Consider the following 17,927-nt stretch of genomic DNA (forward strand, 5'->3'; position numbering starts at 1 on the left):
TCTCTCACCGTGCTGTTCACGCTGCTGTTTTCCACTTTTCTCCCCTCACCCCTCTCTGATGCGTGCCATGTTGCCCTTTCTTAAATATGCTTTCCCAGAGGTGCCACCAGCATCAGCGAGGGGCTCAGCTGTGCCCTGCGGTGGGGCCGCTGCAGAACCACCTGGCAGTGGCCGTGCCCAGCACAGGGCAGCTCCTTCCCACAGAAACCACCCTGCAGCCGCGCCGCTGCCTAAGCCTTCGCGCCTACTTGCAAGACACCTTGGCTCAGTTCACGCAGGAATGTAATTACGTGTATTTTGTTGAGATTTCTTTTCCCTGATTCAATTTTATTCAATAATTCTGATTATTCAGACCTCTTCACATACTGATCTGCAATGCTGCCGTGTTTGGTGCTCCCTGGTGCTTGACGGAGGATGACCTGGAATCCACCTTCCAGGTGAACCACTTGGGACATTTCTATCTCGTCCAGCTTCTGGAAGACGTTTTACGCCGGTCGGCTCCTGCTAGGGTTGTGATGGTGTCCTCCGAATCACACAGGTTGGTGAACATTACCTTTGATTTAGCTGAAATCTGCAATCCTTCGAGCATAAAACAGTTATGGCAGAACTGCAAAACTTTTTGAAAATGAAAGGCCTTGCTCTAAAGCATTTGCGTTTGAATAATCTTTTTAAAAATAGAAGCATTGCTAATGTCTGTGGATGTTACTGGATTTGGCTCTGTTGATGGATAAAGTGTGTTCTAGTTTTATAACAGTATATAGGTATTTTTTGATCATTCTTTGTATGAATGCAGATTTTTGCCGCATTTCAGACCACTCATTGATTTTGCGAGAAGATGGAATAATAATTGATTAAATCTGAATGGCATGACCTATATTGATTTGTCATTCAACAACTTCAACATCTTACCAAGAAGAATGTGCAGTTATTTTAGCAGGAGAAACAATGCAATTAAAAACTGCTAGATGAAATCCAATTGTTTTATAATGAGAAATTAGGGAATTCAATGCAGACATTAGCTGTATAATTGTAAAATGGGAAGTAGTGTAGTTAATACATATTAGAAATCTGGCCGTGCCTCTTTTGGTGAATTTTTTAATTAAAATGTTAGATGCTCGTCTTTTCTACTGCCAGGAGAAGTACAGTTGGCAAAAAAGATGTTGATGAGGTTTGCCTTATTTCAGAAATGCTTGTGGTGTTTGTGTTAATAACTGAAAAGACGGATTTGATTTAAATAAAGTTCCTTGTGCAAAATGCATGCCCCAATTCTGAATTTTTGTGGGCACAAACCACTTAAACTGCCTTCTGATTTAGTTCAGCGACTGCAGGATTAGACCTATAATGTCCAGCTTTAAACAGTACTGTTGATTTCTATTTCACTTTTGGTCATGTGTAACAGCTCTAGCAAACCAAAAGGAAGAATGTGTGAGTGCTTTTTTTTTTTTCCCCCCTTCGTATTTCTGAAATGTTTTAGTGACCCAGAATGAAGCTTATTTTTTTAATCATGTTTCCATAAAATGTAACCCCAGGGACCTGGTAGAGAGAGACCAGCCAAGGGTCGGGCTGAAACCTTTATCACTTCCAAACACAGGGGCTTATGGTATAAATGACACACTGCAGATAGATTTACTTTTACCATTTTAAATTTATGATGGCTGAAATGAAAGGAAGCAATAGAAAATGCCAGTAATAATCCTCCCCGGTGTTAAAAGACATGAAGTGTCTGGTAATTAGGTAGTAACAAAATCTGGACATCCTTATCTTTGCAAATCACACCAGGTTTGTGAAAGCAAGTAGCAGAGTCCTGTTAGGAGTGAGGGAGGCTACTGCGGGGCGGGCAAGATAGCTCTAGAAATAAATCTGCCAACTCCAATCACTTGCCAGATGTGGAGGGCACAACGGGATACGTATAAATGAGCTGTTATTTAATGAGAGATTATGTTGAATTGTCAGCTGCTTGTTCCCCTTTGTAAGTTCGTATCTCTGATAGTATTTTAAATGACATCTTTGTTTTACACTGTATTAAGTGCTATGTGTAACTAGAGCTCACATCTTTGGACATCTTTGTCTGTGTTTTCAAAAGCATTTTTTAAAGTGCTCATTGCTAACTCAGTAAGATCAGCCAGGGTTTATAGAAGCCCATCAAAAAATAAGTAACAGTCTATGTTTGAATAAAATAATAAGCACAACTAGTAAATTTGCCTTTTTCTAAGGGGTCCAATTTATGTATTATCTTAATTTATGTATATCTTAACACTTAAACTCATCATTGTAAATAGTGGTGCTTTTTCCCCCCAATCTGTTTAATGGCAAGAAGTTGATGTAAGGAGTTAGTTTAGACATTAGGTATTATGGGTAGTAGTACTTTCTGACCTACTTGAGAACTCCCAGCCTTAAACTATGTTGTAAAACAGAAGTGTTGGTATCTAATTACTTCCATAAACCTTGGCTGGATCTTTTCGCTGGAGTCAAGACCCCCTGTTAGGGGAAAAATAAAGTCCCGTGTTTGCAGAAAATATTATACTAGACTGCTCCAAGGCAAAATATTTATTTGCCTCTCTGGTTCTTCGTTCATTTCAAGTTACTTCTCTGGATTCAGCACAAATGAATTCTGTTTAAATTAAGCTTTTGGGCACTTTAAGCACTTCATATTAAAATCAGAATAATAAGTAGGCTGACTTTCTTTCTGTCTTTATTTCTGTGTTGTTAATTTGATTGTACAGCCCTTATTCTACTGAATTCAATGAGATTGCCGACATAAGTAAGATTGACTCACATAAGCTCACTTGCAGGACTGCACTCAAAATATGCCGCTGTGTTTCCGTTATACAGAATACACAAAGTATTTTATTTATAGATATTGGTGTCATAAACCTATTTATAGATACTGGTGTCATAAATGATTACTTGAGGAATGAATATAGGAAAATCCTCCCAGAATAGTCCTGTTAGTTTCAGAAATGTATTTTATCTAACTGAAAATTATAAAAGAGAAATTTTGTTGTTGAAATTGAAGGGCTAATTCTGCAAGATATAGAACATGCTGGATTCCTCTTGAGTTCAAACACTGTAGTTGCTTTTCTCTGAGCGTATTATAATTCTGCTTGCAGAATGAATGTAGAAATTCCAGCTGATCTCTTCATTTCTGGGCATGAGATGCAAAATTAGTAAAGATATTTTAAAACATTTTTCTAGTGTGTACTATAATTATGTTTATCCCTGTTCTCCCCAGCTGATTCTGAAAACTGAGTATTAAAAAGAGCTTGCTAAATCCTTTTTATTTTTAGTAGCTCTTCTGAATGAAACGTAGATCTGTAACCAAATGTAGTGTTATTTTCTAATATTAAGATATACCAGTAAATTGATAAATCAAATTTTAAGAATTGGGGGGAAAATGGTATGTGGAAACTTCCTTTTCTTCATCTAAATGTCTTTAGAACATTCACTACTTTGTTATTAAAAAAAAAAAAAGGAAAGAAACAAACAGCTGGTGTTTAATGACTCTGTCAGACCCAATTAAAAAACATCAACTAGTTACTTTGATTTGTGTTCAGCCATGCCATGGGTATACTTAAAAACATTATACTCTGCCAGAACTCATTTTGGCTTTGTTTACATTTATCTTTTAAACATATAAGACTATTGATGGCAAGTTACCAAGGTTATAACCCCTTTATATTCATCAATTTTTAATCTAAAAAAGAGTCTAAGAGGCAGTAAGACTCATCCATAGTTACTTGAACACTTAAATGAAAGTGTGCAGTATGTGAACACTGGATGAAATAATCAGGAGAAGGGAAGAAGGGGAAATGAAAGGAAAGCTTTTCTCTGCTTCTAACGCAGAGTTATTTTATCCTACATTGTTTCCTCCAGGTTGATTGTGCTTTCATGGATCTCTGGCAAAATCTTTTTTTGGATTTAAAATAAAGTAATTTGTAAGTTACATACGATGCCTTTATATCATTAAAGCCTTTTTTTTGACTTGTTTTTATTTATCATTTGCTTTTGCTAATTATTCACTAATTTTACTGCCATAGTATATGGGACTATTCCTTAGGTCTCAGGCAATTTCCAGTAGATGCTTTCAGCTACTAAATAAGCTGTTGTTTTATGTTGGTTCTGGCCAAGTTCTACTCTGTTGTCTACATTTTATGTTGTTCTTAATGAGAGCGAAATTAACTCTGGGGTATCTAAGGCATATTTACTGTTTTTTAGATTTACAGAAATTAAAGACTCCTCTGGAAAACTTGATTTCAGCCTGCTTTCTCCATCTAAGAAGGAGTATTGGGCTATGTTGGCCTACAACCGTTCCAAGCTTTGCAATATACTGTTCTCCAATGAGCTGAACCGACGCCTTTCTCCCCATGGGGTGACGTCTAATTCAGTCCATCCTGGAAATATGATGTACTCCTCCATTCATCGTAACTGGTGGGTGTATACCCTGCTGTTTACCTTGGCTCGACCTTTCACCAAATCCATGGTAAGTGAATGACTTAACAGTATTTTACACATCTTCATTTTTCAAGTCAGGGGAGTAAAATTATAAAACTCCAGATGTATGGTATGTATCTGCTTTGACCTATTGCCTTTTATAACTATGACCCTGATTTTAATGGCAGACATCGTGCCAAGATAGCGCTCTAGAAAAGGGTTCCTCAACCATTTTAGATAAACTTTGTCAATCTTCAGTAAAGGTACCTTGTTAGATGGAGTGCATGACTTCCTTGTTTGAATGTATGATTTTCACTGTGACTAAGGTAGTTGTACATCTTAGGTATGGGATAGTTTAGAGTTATTTCTGTGCTCAGTTTATGTAAAACATCAAAAAAATTGCTTTGGTTTCTAAGTGGAATATGCTTGACTGCATTTTTTATGTAAACAGATGCCCTAGTTAGAAAAGATACTACAGACGTTACTAGTGGCTGAGGGAAAGTGCTTTCAGTGGTAAAAGCACCTTCATTCATATTTTAAAAAAAAACAATCACCCAACAATTTTCTTGATTCTTACAAAGCACTGAAGGCAATGGGTGTTTTCCCTTTGTCTCCATTGGACTTCAGACTGGGACCACGACATAATGAAAGCCTACGCAGTTCTTTCATAGCCAACATTATGAGGCTTCATTACGCAAGAATTTGCAGCTTCTCCAGCACTTGGAGGGGTTACTCTGACCCCTTGAACCTCTGACCCAGGTTACTTACAAGAAGTCCAAAGTCTTTTTTCAGGCAGAGGATAACTTTTACTTCCTTGAGAACTGGCTTCCTTTAACCTTATTGACTGTTTCTCATCCCTTATTCACTGACAAAGAAGGGTACTCCCAAAAGGGGAGCAGGGAGAGGGAGTCTCCCTTGAATATTTGCAGCTATGAATCAGGGAAACGAAAAGATTAATACCCCTGCAGAAGTCATCTAGCCATGGCAATTTGTTCAAGCCCAAACCAGGCCCCTTTTACAGAAGACTTCACAACTGACAAGAGTGGTTGTGGTGTAATGTAACTTACTGTCTCCCTGAGCTGGCGATACAGACCAAATTAATTGGTTTTCTTTGACAAAGAACAGAGAAGGTATTGTTGAGGCGGAGGGATCCATCCTTAAGTAGCTTAATCTACCGCTAACCTATAGTGGCTGAGCAAATCAGTGGTGGAACTTGTATGTATAGCTGCAAAAAAAGTTTGCTTGTACATTTCATTATCATTGAGATAATGAGATTAATCTTAATTTATACTGGGTAAATGTAAGTGGAAAGCACATCTTATCGTGTTTAAAACTCTGCTTACGTGTCCAAAAATGAACAGCTTCTTGAACAATATTGGTTCTTCAGTAAGACCTGTGGAGCAAAAATACGAACACTCTAGTGTGGTGCACGGACAACGTGTCAGTCAGCAGAGCCGTCGCACGTCTAACCTCTGCCTGCAGTTTGCAGCCTGTACATAAGCAAAACCTATTTATGCCCATGAGATTGGTAAGTGAGCATTCTGGCACCTTGGGACAAGTAATAATATCTTTCAACAGCATGTTTTTTGACCAGGACCTTTAAAACCATGTCCGTGCTGTGTTAGGGATAGTTTGTAAAACAAATTCTTCTCCTGAGAACGGATAAGTGAATGTTATCAATGTCCCATGAACAGGATCCAGTCGGTGGAACTTTTATGAATTGTTAGTTTTATTTGCTCTGACATATTTTCACAAAGGAACCTTTTGTGTTTGTTGCTCAGATAATCTCATCCTCTAAGGAACAAAATAAAGCACTGAAGTTCATTTTGAATTCTTTAAAACAACTGATAGATTTTTTTATATTATCTATTTATTTATGGGTGGTACATAAAAGCGAATACAAAATATAGTACAAAAAATACCAGCACTGAATAACAGTGCACTCTAGTCCAAGCCCAATCACTTCACTAAGTCCTTCATGTTTGTACGTATTTCACTGAGGTTATTTGAATGTTGTGATGGAGGTATGGGTTGAGGGTAAGCATCAGTTTTATAACTGATTTGGATATGAATTGTTATGTTCCCCTGAACCTTACCAATGTTTCGATTGCCAGTAAAACTAGAGAAGTGCCCCTTCCTGGGTATGCAAACAAGCTGAGCTGAAATTCTCAACATCAGTGTAAGAATTTTTCTATTTGAAGATCTGTAGGGAGCAAATGATCTGCTGCTGCTTCTTTTTTAGGGATTGTGCTGTCACCAACCTGGAATAGACTTTGTTGAGGATCTTTTTGTGGGCTTCCTCTCAGGATTTCTGTGGCAGCTCACGCAGAGTTTAGATGAGTGTTTTGGTCAGGGTGCGGGGTGTGTATCTTAGAGCTTAAAGCTGCAGTCCCAAGGTTGTGAACTGTACGTTCTTGTGTTTTCCAAGGATGTCTGCATTGCACAATGCAGCATGATGCAGCAGGATTTAAAGTGGTTGCAGCTGAGCTGGGTCCATAACTGGAATTGGGGGATCCGTGTCAAGGTTGTATGGAGAGAGGTAAGGTTTATCAGTTCAGGCAAGGTGCATGCAGGTATGCCTGTACCAGTTGTGATCTCCAAGGCAGTAGCTTTAACTGCTACAGCATAGTGGTACGTGGAGAGCCTAAGCCTTCTGGAGCCAGCTTAAATCTCTTTACTATGTTTTGAACTGTAGAGGCTCCTGGAGTCTGTATAGATACCTGCACATATACACACACACACGCACGCACGCACACACACAGACTGCAGCTGCACATACCTGATTCTCACTGGATCCTTTCTGTATTATTGTAGTAAAAGCTGTTACTAAAAAACAATTACATCTTTAATTTGTGTTTCACAAAGATAGACTTGCTAGATGTTCTGAAAGTGGTGGATATCTCAGAATAACACTCATAGTTTCAGATCTTTTGGAAACTTTGAAGCTAGATGCAGGAGAAAATTAGAAAACACTTTTGTTTCCCTGCTAGTTTTTTCCAGAACAATATAATTCTTATGTTCTGTCCTGGCTGCAAGTTGCTACTGAGAAATTAGTCTTCATGCCTTTGGCTCAGTTATCATAATTTTCTGTGGTAATTATAAAATCCTCCATTTAAAGTTTACTTACTAGAAATCATAACAGTTCAGTAATTATGTTGTTTCCAACAATGAAGAAATATACATTGCGTATCTGAAATATATATTTTTAATGTAGTTGTTCAGTTCTTGAATGTTGAATAGCTCCACTTTGGTTGATGAAGATGTATTTTCTTCAGAAATGCATGTTACTGCATACTGTGAATTGTCATTTTGGGGAGAGGTCATGCAGCCTCTGGCGTGTGGCACTTGGGATATTCAGCATGACAGAATTTAGATTAGAAACACTGCTAGTAGCTGTTTGGTTTTAGCCAATTCCCTGAAGCACTGAGAATCAGTATTCTAATATCACGCTCTTGTTTACCTGTTTGCTGTTACTTGCTGCAACTACGGCGACTTAATTTCAGTAATTAGGACACTTTATGAGTTCAGTCTATTTTAAGTTTCTGCTTAAAGAAGAGATTTGCAGATCACTTAGAATCTGGTTTTCCTAAAAGAACAAACTTACTTATATAGGGTTGGTCTGTCTTTCAAGTGTGAGGCTTTTAGAGGCGTAATTTTAGTTGTTCTGGAAATGGTCATACCTTACTGCAAGAAGAAATGCAACTTCACATTTTCCAAACCTGTTTTATGAGTGCATACAGCATAAAAATTATGGTATGTTTGTGCTGGTTATAGTGAAGTCTTCTGCTGACTCACAGAGAGTCGGCTGGTCAGCTTTTGAAACGTAACGCAATATGTAAATCACTGATGGTTATAGGTATACAGGAAGTACTTTTGTTAAGTAGAGCACTGGAAACTGAAAGACTGTTCCTTTTTTCCCACCCACCTCTTTTCAAGTTCTAAAACCTACAAGGATTTGCTAGACAGAAATGGAGAACAAGGGGCTTTTTTTTTTTGTAGAAAGCAATAGTTAGAAATAAATTACCATTTTATTATTGTAGTAACTGTAGCTCTACTAATGTTCAAAGGGCCTCTCTTTTACTTACTGCTATATAGTTACTCAGTAAATTGCAGACGCTTATAATATAATTAAATGTAAATAGAAACAAGTGGCCACTGTAAATAACAGATTGGAAGAGAAACTCTGAAAGTAACTGCGTAGGCCACGCATATGCTTAGCTGGTTTGATCTAAGGCTTTAGGGGTTTGTTTCCTTGGGCCTTTTTGCTACTCCCCCCCGCCTCTTTCGTGCTCGGTCTCTCTTTTCCTCCTTCGCTCGCTCTCCCCGTCTCGCCTTTTCTTTCTCTTCTCGAAAGTTGGCTCAAGAACGGTTTGACTAAGTTGTTTCTTTTGTTTTCAATTACTGCTAGTCATTCAGAACCCGTCTGATTTGTTTCTATTTACATACAAGATTAAAATGAAATACATTTATTGTAAGTTTCGAGCTTAGACTGAGTATGTTATCTAGTGTCACCCCCAGGTGATTTTGTGAGTGTACAATGGCATATAAAATTAGAAGCAGAGTGCCATTATCACACACTTGTGATAGTCTTACATAGAACCAAATATTTTTGTTGGCAGGTTACAGAGCAGAAAGAATATCATGTGTTAGAGTAGCAAGAGCTTAACAGATGTTTCAGTGAACTGACTTTTCAAATCCTTTTACATTAAGAAATAGCTAGGGTTTGTAGAAGTTCTGAGACTATTGGGTTACATTTCCTGTTGCAGTGCAAAGCCAGCCATTGTGCTAGAGTTTTAGCAGATGTGTTACCCCCTTTTAATGGTTGGGAATAAAACATTGGTTCTGTTGCTGAGATATAAATTAAAACTAGAAGAGCTCAACCTGTCAACTTTAAACAGTCAATTACCTGCAGTAAGACCATTCTGCCCCTACTTTTTCACTGTGTAAGAGACGGATACTTGAACTGCTCTTTGATTTCTCCCTCCTCCCCCAAAGATAGTCGCTTTTCAGAATTGGATTTTGTATTTAAAGTATTTGCTATTGAGAATTATAAGGAATATTTTCAAGGCCCCCAAAGTCTTCTGCATGTCTTAGATTTACATAAAACAATGAATTCTTGTCATCCTGCTATTATCCCAAGAGTGTTTTAGGCAGTTGGCATGTATTGCAATGCTCATATGGGTAGGAGGAAACCCCTGTGCCTACAACTGCTTCACTGGTTTCACTTCTGCCATATGTTGGAAGTGTCTAAATTTAAATTTCATGTGATGATTTCTGCTCACACCTAACATCAACTCAGAAATGCTATTCTGGCAAGAAATGAATCTGCATCTATAGGAGTGACTTGCTTCTCCTACCTAATGATCACATCTGTTTGCTTTTGATAGAAGCCCAAAAGAGGCCCTGCAGTCTCATAATCTCTTCTCTTTCTCCCCTGTTCTTTGCTAAAGAAGCTGGAATAACCCTTAGAGCTGCGGATAGTATTCCCTCCTTAAGTAAACATTTTTTGCTGTCCAAAGATCTGTGTGGGCTGTGTTGAGTTGATGTTGGCTTCCATTACTGAATTCACAGTTCAGGCCAAATTCTGCCCTCAGCTGTGCATGTTCAAGTCCAAGAGCAGTCATGGGCAGGGTGGGTATGTGCGTGTTTCAGAGTAGAATTTGGCCTCTATTTCCTCCCTAAGACATTCCTGAAAATGCACTGGGGTTTCTTGAAAAGTAACCGGCAGTTCTTTTTGAAAAGAGCCTCACAGTTTAGATTTCATCAAAATGGCAGTTTCTTTTCTCAAATTGAGTTTTGGGCAGGAAGTGAAAGAGGAAGGGCAAGTGAAAGGGGACTAACTACTGGATTTTAGCAGTTGTAGAGAGCATATAAATCACATACGCAATTCTCCTGTTTTATGGATTAATGCCTAAAGTGTAAATGTTAAAGCGATGCTAAGCAACAGCTCTCTTTTTTAACACACAGGTTTGTGGACTGTACCTCTAGTAACATGGAAGGGCAGTTATTTTATTGAACCCTGATAGTATACGCTTTCTTGCAGAATGCAGTTATTTAAAATCGCCTGAATTGGGTAAAAGGAAAGAAGGCATATGTGGAAGAATATTTTGACTGGTTGTAATAAGATGGTAAAGAAATGCCTCCAAAGTAGTTGTTAATCATTTTGGAAGGATGGTGCAAAAATTCTTCTATGCACTTAGAATTTGTGTCCTATCTAGTAATAAAATGTAATATAAGCTAGTTTATTATCAAACTTACATTTAACTGATACATATTTTAACTTCCTGCTAAAATAAATGTATCATGAAATATGAGGGCAAATTAAATCTGTCCCCCATAACCTACACCACAGGAATGGAAAGTCTTTATGAAAACCTATCCGTGTGCCAAACAGAACAGCTCAGGGTCTCAGCGTGCAGAGCAGTGCTCAGGGGCAGCAATGGTCATGGAATTTGCTGTGTCCAGCACACCCCCACAACTGTTTGTGGAGCAGCTCTGTTAGGTCTTATAGTTTTGTGGAGGAAGTAAGGAATTTCTTCCTCTCCCCCTAGATCCTTGCAGAATTTCAGAATGCCCTGCCAAGTATGTGGGCTGCAAGGCAGGGAAACATTTGGTCCATGATGTTTTATATTACATGTAATTCAATTAGAATTTGAAATTAAAAATTATATTTCCCTATTTTTCAGCCTGAAAAAGCTTTCTTGGATTAGTAAGCTATATATACACCTTGTGGAATGTCTGCATACAGGTCTGAATTGCCCACAAATGCTAATCTGTGCAAGCTCACATCCAGCCCTGTCTGCTACGTTATTGTCTCTGAAATCTGAAAAAGATTGCCCTCATAGGTAGTTAACAGCATAGAACAGAATCTCTCTTTCTGAAACTTACAGAAAGTCAGTCTTGCATTCAGTTATTTTCATTTCTTGGTTCAGATTGCTACACTGTCTAGAAACAGACCTTCTTATTGAATAATGGGGGGTATCAGATTTGTGGGTATAAGCTGCTTTACAAATAAAATAATGAGTGCTTAATGAAAGGTTTTAAAAGTAGATCTTTTTTGGTTTTGCACTCTGGTATGATGCATCCATAATTTATTTCTTGTCTGAAAGTCCCAGACTTTCCTTCACTGTACTTTTTTTCCCTTTGCAGTCCTCCAAAGAAGGTTTCAAGTTCCTGTTTTTTCCTTATTCTTATGCCTTCTCTTTTACTCACCATCACTTGTGGAGCTAAACTGCAGCTGAAGTGCCATGGTGTCTCTGAGGTGTTACACAGCATTGATCTGCTCAGAATGTATTTGAGAAGCCATAAGGAAGGAAATTTTGGTTGTATTATGAGCGTTGAGGTGCTTGGGTGACAGGCAAGATGTTGCAGTTTGACCGAAACAGCTGAACAAGATATTAAGCCTTTTTTTGTCCCTTTACCTTTGTTTTTCTGTCATTCCTATACTCGCTATTAGGAATTTGCCTCATCCTTGTGTGTTCTTGAGATCTTTCTCATACTGAAACATCATCATTTGTTTTATTTGCTGCAGAAATTGATTATCTACTGCAATAACTGAAAACAAGCAAGGTATCGATTTTCCATGGGCAAAGATGACTAAAATTTAGAACCATGAGTTTGAAGAGACTGTAAAAAAAGATTTTTTTATGTGCTTAGGTAGTGAAATTCAGTACTTTCAAAATGCTTGAAATTCTGAGGTACTGAGGGTTTTTTGACTTGTGTGTTTGCATTTATTTTGCATAGTGCTGTACAGATATTCTTTGTTTCAGTGTCAAATATTACAAAGAGATGTGGAAGTAGGATGAAAATTTCTCCTTATGGGAGTCTGTATTTTCATGGTGCTCTGCGAAAAATTATTTTCATGTTTTTATTCTGTTTTGTCAGGGAAGAAAATAGCTAATAGCAGCACTAGATAATATTCTGGATTTATATGTACAACCTCTTGGCCTCTCTTCCTTCTCCTGACTGATTAGAAATATGTTCTTCTCTCTCAGAAGTGGGTGTAAGCTACTTTGCCACATAGATACAATGTTAAAACTCCAGTTATGAACAGGTTTGTGACACTTCTGGTTTTGTGGCCACACACAAAAAAAGATTTCTTGTGTAGTTTACATAAATCTAATATTTTTTGACAAGCATTGCTAAGAAAACAGGAAAGCATTTATCATATAGCTTTGTTAAAAATAATAGATTGGGAAAGAGAATGTAAAGGAAAATACACAGTGAGGAACTTTTCTGAATGTATTACATATTTGGGCTGGATAAAACAAAAAGTAAATGTACATGTTCATATTCTTTTTCTATCTTTGGCTAACAATAGTAACTTTGGCTGGGAATAATCTAGGTTAAAATTTAGCGATTTCCTGTATAAACAGGCAAGTGAACTTATAAGTCTTGAAGATGTTTTTAAAAACTGAAACAGATTGCCTCTACCTTTTTTCATGCATTTATTTGGTGCTAATGCAAACATGTGGCTGTTAATTTAGGAAAACGGCAGCTATGATCTAAACCAGTTTTATGATACGTGCTGGCCTAGGTCTTCTTAATGTATCTCCAAACTAAGGCAATAATTCTTGCCTTTGCTACTGGTTATCCTACGCCCACTCTTAAACAGTCATAGAATCATAGAATCATGGAATGCTTTGGGTTGGAAGGGACCTTTAGAGGTCATCTAGCCCAACCCCCCTGCAGTGAGCAGGGACAGCTTTAACCAGACCGGGCTGCTCAGAGCCCCATCCAACCTGACCTCAGTCTTCAGATTATGCTAGCATATTGTTATATTAATTATTTTAAGAAGGTCCAGTAAACAAAAAGGATTTTTGTAGAAATAATCCTGTACTTTTTGCCTAATAAGGGTTTAATCTGTGATGACTTTGTAGCATAGCTAGCAGTCGCTGGCTGAAATTACCGCGCATTGCTGAAGAGCAGATGCAAGCGTGCCCTGAAGTCCTCCATTGCTTTTGGTTTGTTGCAGAGCCCTCCGGGTGCCCCTCGCTGCACCCCAGAGCCCTCCGGTTACAGCCACTGCAGATGAGGCGGCTCAGCCCTGCCTGTGACCCCGCAGTCTCTCATCTGTGTGCCTCAGCAAGGTCACTTGGACAGTTTGTTGTAAATAACACAATAGCATCCAGACCTCCTCAGTTACCAGCTAGCACATAAATCACAGGATTATTCATTTTCTTTAATAACAAGAGAGTAATAGAGATAACATTTTTATGAATGAGATAACTATAGTCAAAAGCAGAGTCAATGCGCTGTAGTTCATTTATAATGATCCAATGATCTGTTGCTAGCATTCTAGAAAGTCTCAAATACTCGTAGTGATAAAACTTGAAGTGTTAGCTAGCAGTGAGTTTCTAATCACTTTTTATAAAGAAGTAGTCCCTAAAACCTCTTTTTAATTAATGATTTTTAACTTTTTGGACAGACATAGCTAGTATGCTGTACAGCTAGCAAGTAAATTAAGCACAGCCAAACACAAATTATACAAGGCACTTCAATTGAACCAGATATTTTCAGCTATTGAAATTATGGTGCTATGAATGATACGAAATGAGAAAAACAAATCCCATGTGGGTTAAAATGTAAGATGGCAAATCTGGGTTCCACAAACTGTTGCCATCTGCCAAATTTTAGAAGCTGCGACAAGACCTTAATGATGGAGGGGTGGGGGGGATATGAACTAATGGCTGTAAGAAGTAATTGTGCTTTATTAGTGTGCTTTTTACTTTCTCAATTTTATTCTCTCAAATCAAGTTTCTTACTGAGTTTAGAGTCCAAGAACGGAATCTTTTTTGGCTGTGATTTTTTAAAAAGATGTCAATCTGCTTTTTGTTCCTTAAATGAGGAGGAATCAAACTCAAACTCCTCCTGTATCACTAAACTTTGAACTGAGGCCTTCTTATCCATGTCACTTGACATGGCAATGTCATAAGGTAATAGTGCATCTTTTCTTTCCTCATAGTTCCTTCTTCCTTGTCTTTTATATGCACATACGTGTCTGCTGATACTAGGCCTTCTAGATAGCTCTTTAGGAAATAGAGCTGCTGATCCACACATCTAAAGTTCAGCAAAAGCAAGGTTTTTGGACAAAGTTTAGTTTTTGTTTCTTTGACCTCTAGAAGTTAAAATCCTATGCCCAAATTTAAAATGGTAAATGGTAAAAATAATGAAATTACATAATTGAAGATTGTTAGCCCATGTCATTTTGTGAACATAACTCACAGAGCAATATACATTTTGTGGATTCTAGAACATGGTTTATCTTTCCTTACATTTTTTTGAAGTTGCTGTTTATGAATGGACAGATGTTCAGGAAACCCCAAGCTTTTATTGGCCGTATTTAGAATAGATGAAATGCCAAATTGTTTAAAAAAAAATGCAGTGGAGATCCTATTTTATGGAACTATAATTTAAATACTATTTCTTAATTGGGAGATGCAGTGCTTAGTTACATTAACGTTTCCCTAGAACTCCTTGGATATCTGAGATGCTTTATCATAACATGGTCTTTTCATTTCTCTCTATATCATCTTTGAAGAGGTGCCATACCACTTTAAACAGTTCACCAATCAGTTTCATATGATGGATTCTCTTTAATCATTTACATTCAGAGAAAGTAAAATATTCCTTAGGAAGCCAAAGTAATCTAACAGAATGTATAGTGTTTGTGCAGCTGGATATCTTATTTATTTGAAGTTCTCAGGGAAATCTCTTCTGACTTTACAAAAAAGATGGTAGAGTAAACAGTAAGAGTGTCCAAGTAATCTGAGCTAGAAAGTCCCTTCTTTTAGAGCAAAGTCATTAAAAAAGTATATTTGGAAGGTCCAAAAATAATACAGTATATCAAATGCAGAGTACTACATAATGTTTTTTCAGTATTCTCACTATTTTTACATATATAGGTGTGTGTATGTACCTATCTGTGTACGTATTTAAAAAAATGAAAAATATACTTGGGTTTTTAATATATTTCATATTTCTGGATAGGTGAACACAGTAAGAGTCTGTTTTCCTGAAGAAGTGATTCATCTGTTTGTTTTTTGCATGTGACTTGTCATTCATCATCATGTTGGCATTCCCTGGACATGATAACTGCGTAACTGAATTAACGTTCCTAAAAACTTCCTTCCAGGAAAGCTATTGAAAATGTACATGTATGTATAGAAAATTCATATTTCTAGGCTTTTGGGAGGTATCCCACTGTGATACTAATAGAGTTTCTAGTTCTTGTCAGTTCTTTATTCCAAAGTTTACTGTATATATAGGTATCTTTTTTCCTCCTGAGGAAAATGTGAGGGAACTTACTGGGTTGGGTTTATTGGTTTTGGGGTTTTTTTTGGTGTTACGGATATGAGTGTGGTAATTTTCTTTTTTCTAAAGGCAAGACTCAAACTGCAGGATGTTCCTTGGCCAGCTTGTAGCATTGGCTAGATTCCCGTGTGGAGGGAAATAGGTCTGTGGTTGATGAGACCGTCTTAGGGAGTGTGTTTAGTTTTTCCACTGGATATTCACTAGTAGTTTGTAGTTCAGTAGCTTCCATTGTGTATCACCCTCTGAGAGTTACTGAAAACGCTAGAGTTAGATACTGTTCAAATCCTGAACTTCTTTCTACTGTAGTCCTAATTTTTCTACTGTTCCTATGCCTTCTTTCTAGGTAGGAGTGTATGTGTTTCTAAAGAAAGGAAAGAAAGAGGGAATACATGTTCAAGAAAAATTAATGAAACCAAAAAGTTGTCCTTAAATTTATGTAGGTTTTACTGCCAGTGTCAGTGTGAGATAGATGATGTGCCCTTCCGCATCTCCTCTTCCTTTTCTTAACCTACTGTCTTAGTCCTTAGGTCTGTGGTTTCTCACCTTCCTTAAAAAAGAAAGAAAGCACAAATGTATGATTGTATGTTAAATACCTTGAAGGTAATGTCTTGAAGAATTGTTTTAAATGTTTATATTATTCAAGAATTACATTTAAGAATAGAGGAGTAAGATTTGGCAAAAGAGAACTTGCTTGAATCCATTTGCCAGTTGAAATACTAAAATGTTTCCATGTTTTGTTATGCGTTATATGGCCTGAGTTTGTATGATTTACTCGTGATGAAGTGGCAGAATGTACTCATTCTCTTCAGGGGGGAAAGTGAACATACTACTGAATTTATCATGCTTAGTTCAGTGTAAAAATGCACAGCAAATGCTGCAGTACTTATTAGTTTTGCAATAATCTGTACGAGGATTTATAAAATTTCTGGATTTACTTAGCTTTTAAAGTTTCTTTTAAGACTTACAGTACTTCAGTCATCTGGATTTTCCAATCTCTTTATTTTGCTGTTTCTAGGAAGTTGTTAGAGTAGTAGCATCAATCCTTTCTTAGCAAGGAGGATGACAGTAAATATAAACATCAAGTCAAATTCTGTCCATTATTTTAGTGATATGTTTTTGCAGTTATTAGACATAACTATGGATATAGCACAGTCTTCTGTGCATGCCAAAAAAATCTACAGAAGGTATTTGAGGAATTTTATTAATTGCAAAAGCATCACATTGAAATGAGATAAAGATAGCAATGTTGGATGATGCCTCTTATAAAAAAGTAAAGTAATTTTTGAGATATCGAGGGCATTGTTTGTCTTGAAAAACAAGATCTACTTGTCCCAAATATGCAGGATTGATTTGCTAGTGCTGTGGATTTCCATCTCTTATAGCAGTACTGTCTTAAGAGTTGACATTTCCAAAAATGGAGTTCTCATACATGTGCTGCTTTTGTTGGTGGTACTTTCAACTTTAATGCATTTAAGATGGATATTGCTATTAATTCAGAAGAATGTTAAGCAGGCATAGGAGTTGAAACTTACTGTGAGCTTATTTTTAATGTTTGATCACACCATTGCTAGCTTCTTTTGTTTCTAATAGATGACTCTGCATATACAAATGGCTGGTGAGATGCCTAACTGGTTATGAAAGTACTCAAGTGTTGAGTACCAAACTCTATATAAAAGGAACAGATTTGAAAATCCTTGTGCTGAACTGGCACATTATTACTGATTTCTGTTTGAATGCTATATCCACCATTATGCAAAAAACATTGAAGAACATTTCAAGTTTACAAGCTAGAGCATAAGAATACTTGCAAATACTAGGATTAAAGTTTTCACTTAAATTCAACACTCTTCAATGTAGATATTTTTCATAGGGTTACCTTGTCTGTCACTGTAATCTTTTCATGAATGTAATTGGGGTTTTTTCATTTTGCTAGAAAACCGAAAACACTATTTCTTTCCACTGAACAGCATTATTATTAAAATGTTGTCCTGAAATGTCAAACTTACATTATGATGAATACTACCAGTACAAGAAAACTAATTTAGCACTTCAAATAAAACAACTGTCGTGGCAATTTTTTATGATAATGACTTTGTAACAGTGTCATTTAGAATCTGATTGTCTACTCATGTTGAATAGTTCATCCCATCCCAAATAGTGCTGTTGATCTAATGGTGTTAATT

At 37.1% G+C, this 17,927-nt stretch overlaps 1 protein-coding gene across 1 annotated transcript in view; it reads left to right on the top strand.

The window, feature by feature from the left end:
* The window catches only part of WWOX (WW domain containing oxidoreductase), a 541,270-nt gene that overhangs the window by 133,771 nt on the left and 389,572 nt on the right, over window positions 1-17,927 (top strand). Inside the window, exons 7-8 of the mRNA XM_075715547.1 lie at window positions 353-538; window positions 4,216-4,480. Coding sequence (XP_075571662.1) covers window positions 353-538; window positions 4,216-4,480 — 451 coding nt within the window. The remainder of the gene's footprint in view (window positions 1-352; window positions 539-4,215; window positions 4,481-17,927) is intronic.

Source organism: Pelecanus crispus, chromosome 8, assembly GCF_030463565.1.
Source record: "Pelecanus crispus isolate bPelCri1 chromosome 8, bPelCri1.pri, whole genome shotgun sequence".
Classification (NCBI taxonomy): Eukaryota; Metazoa; Chordata; class Aves; order Pelecaniformes; family Pelecanidae; genus Pelecanus; species Pelecanus crispus.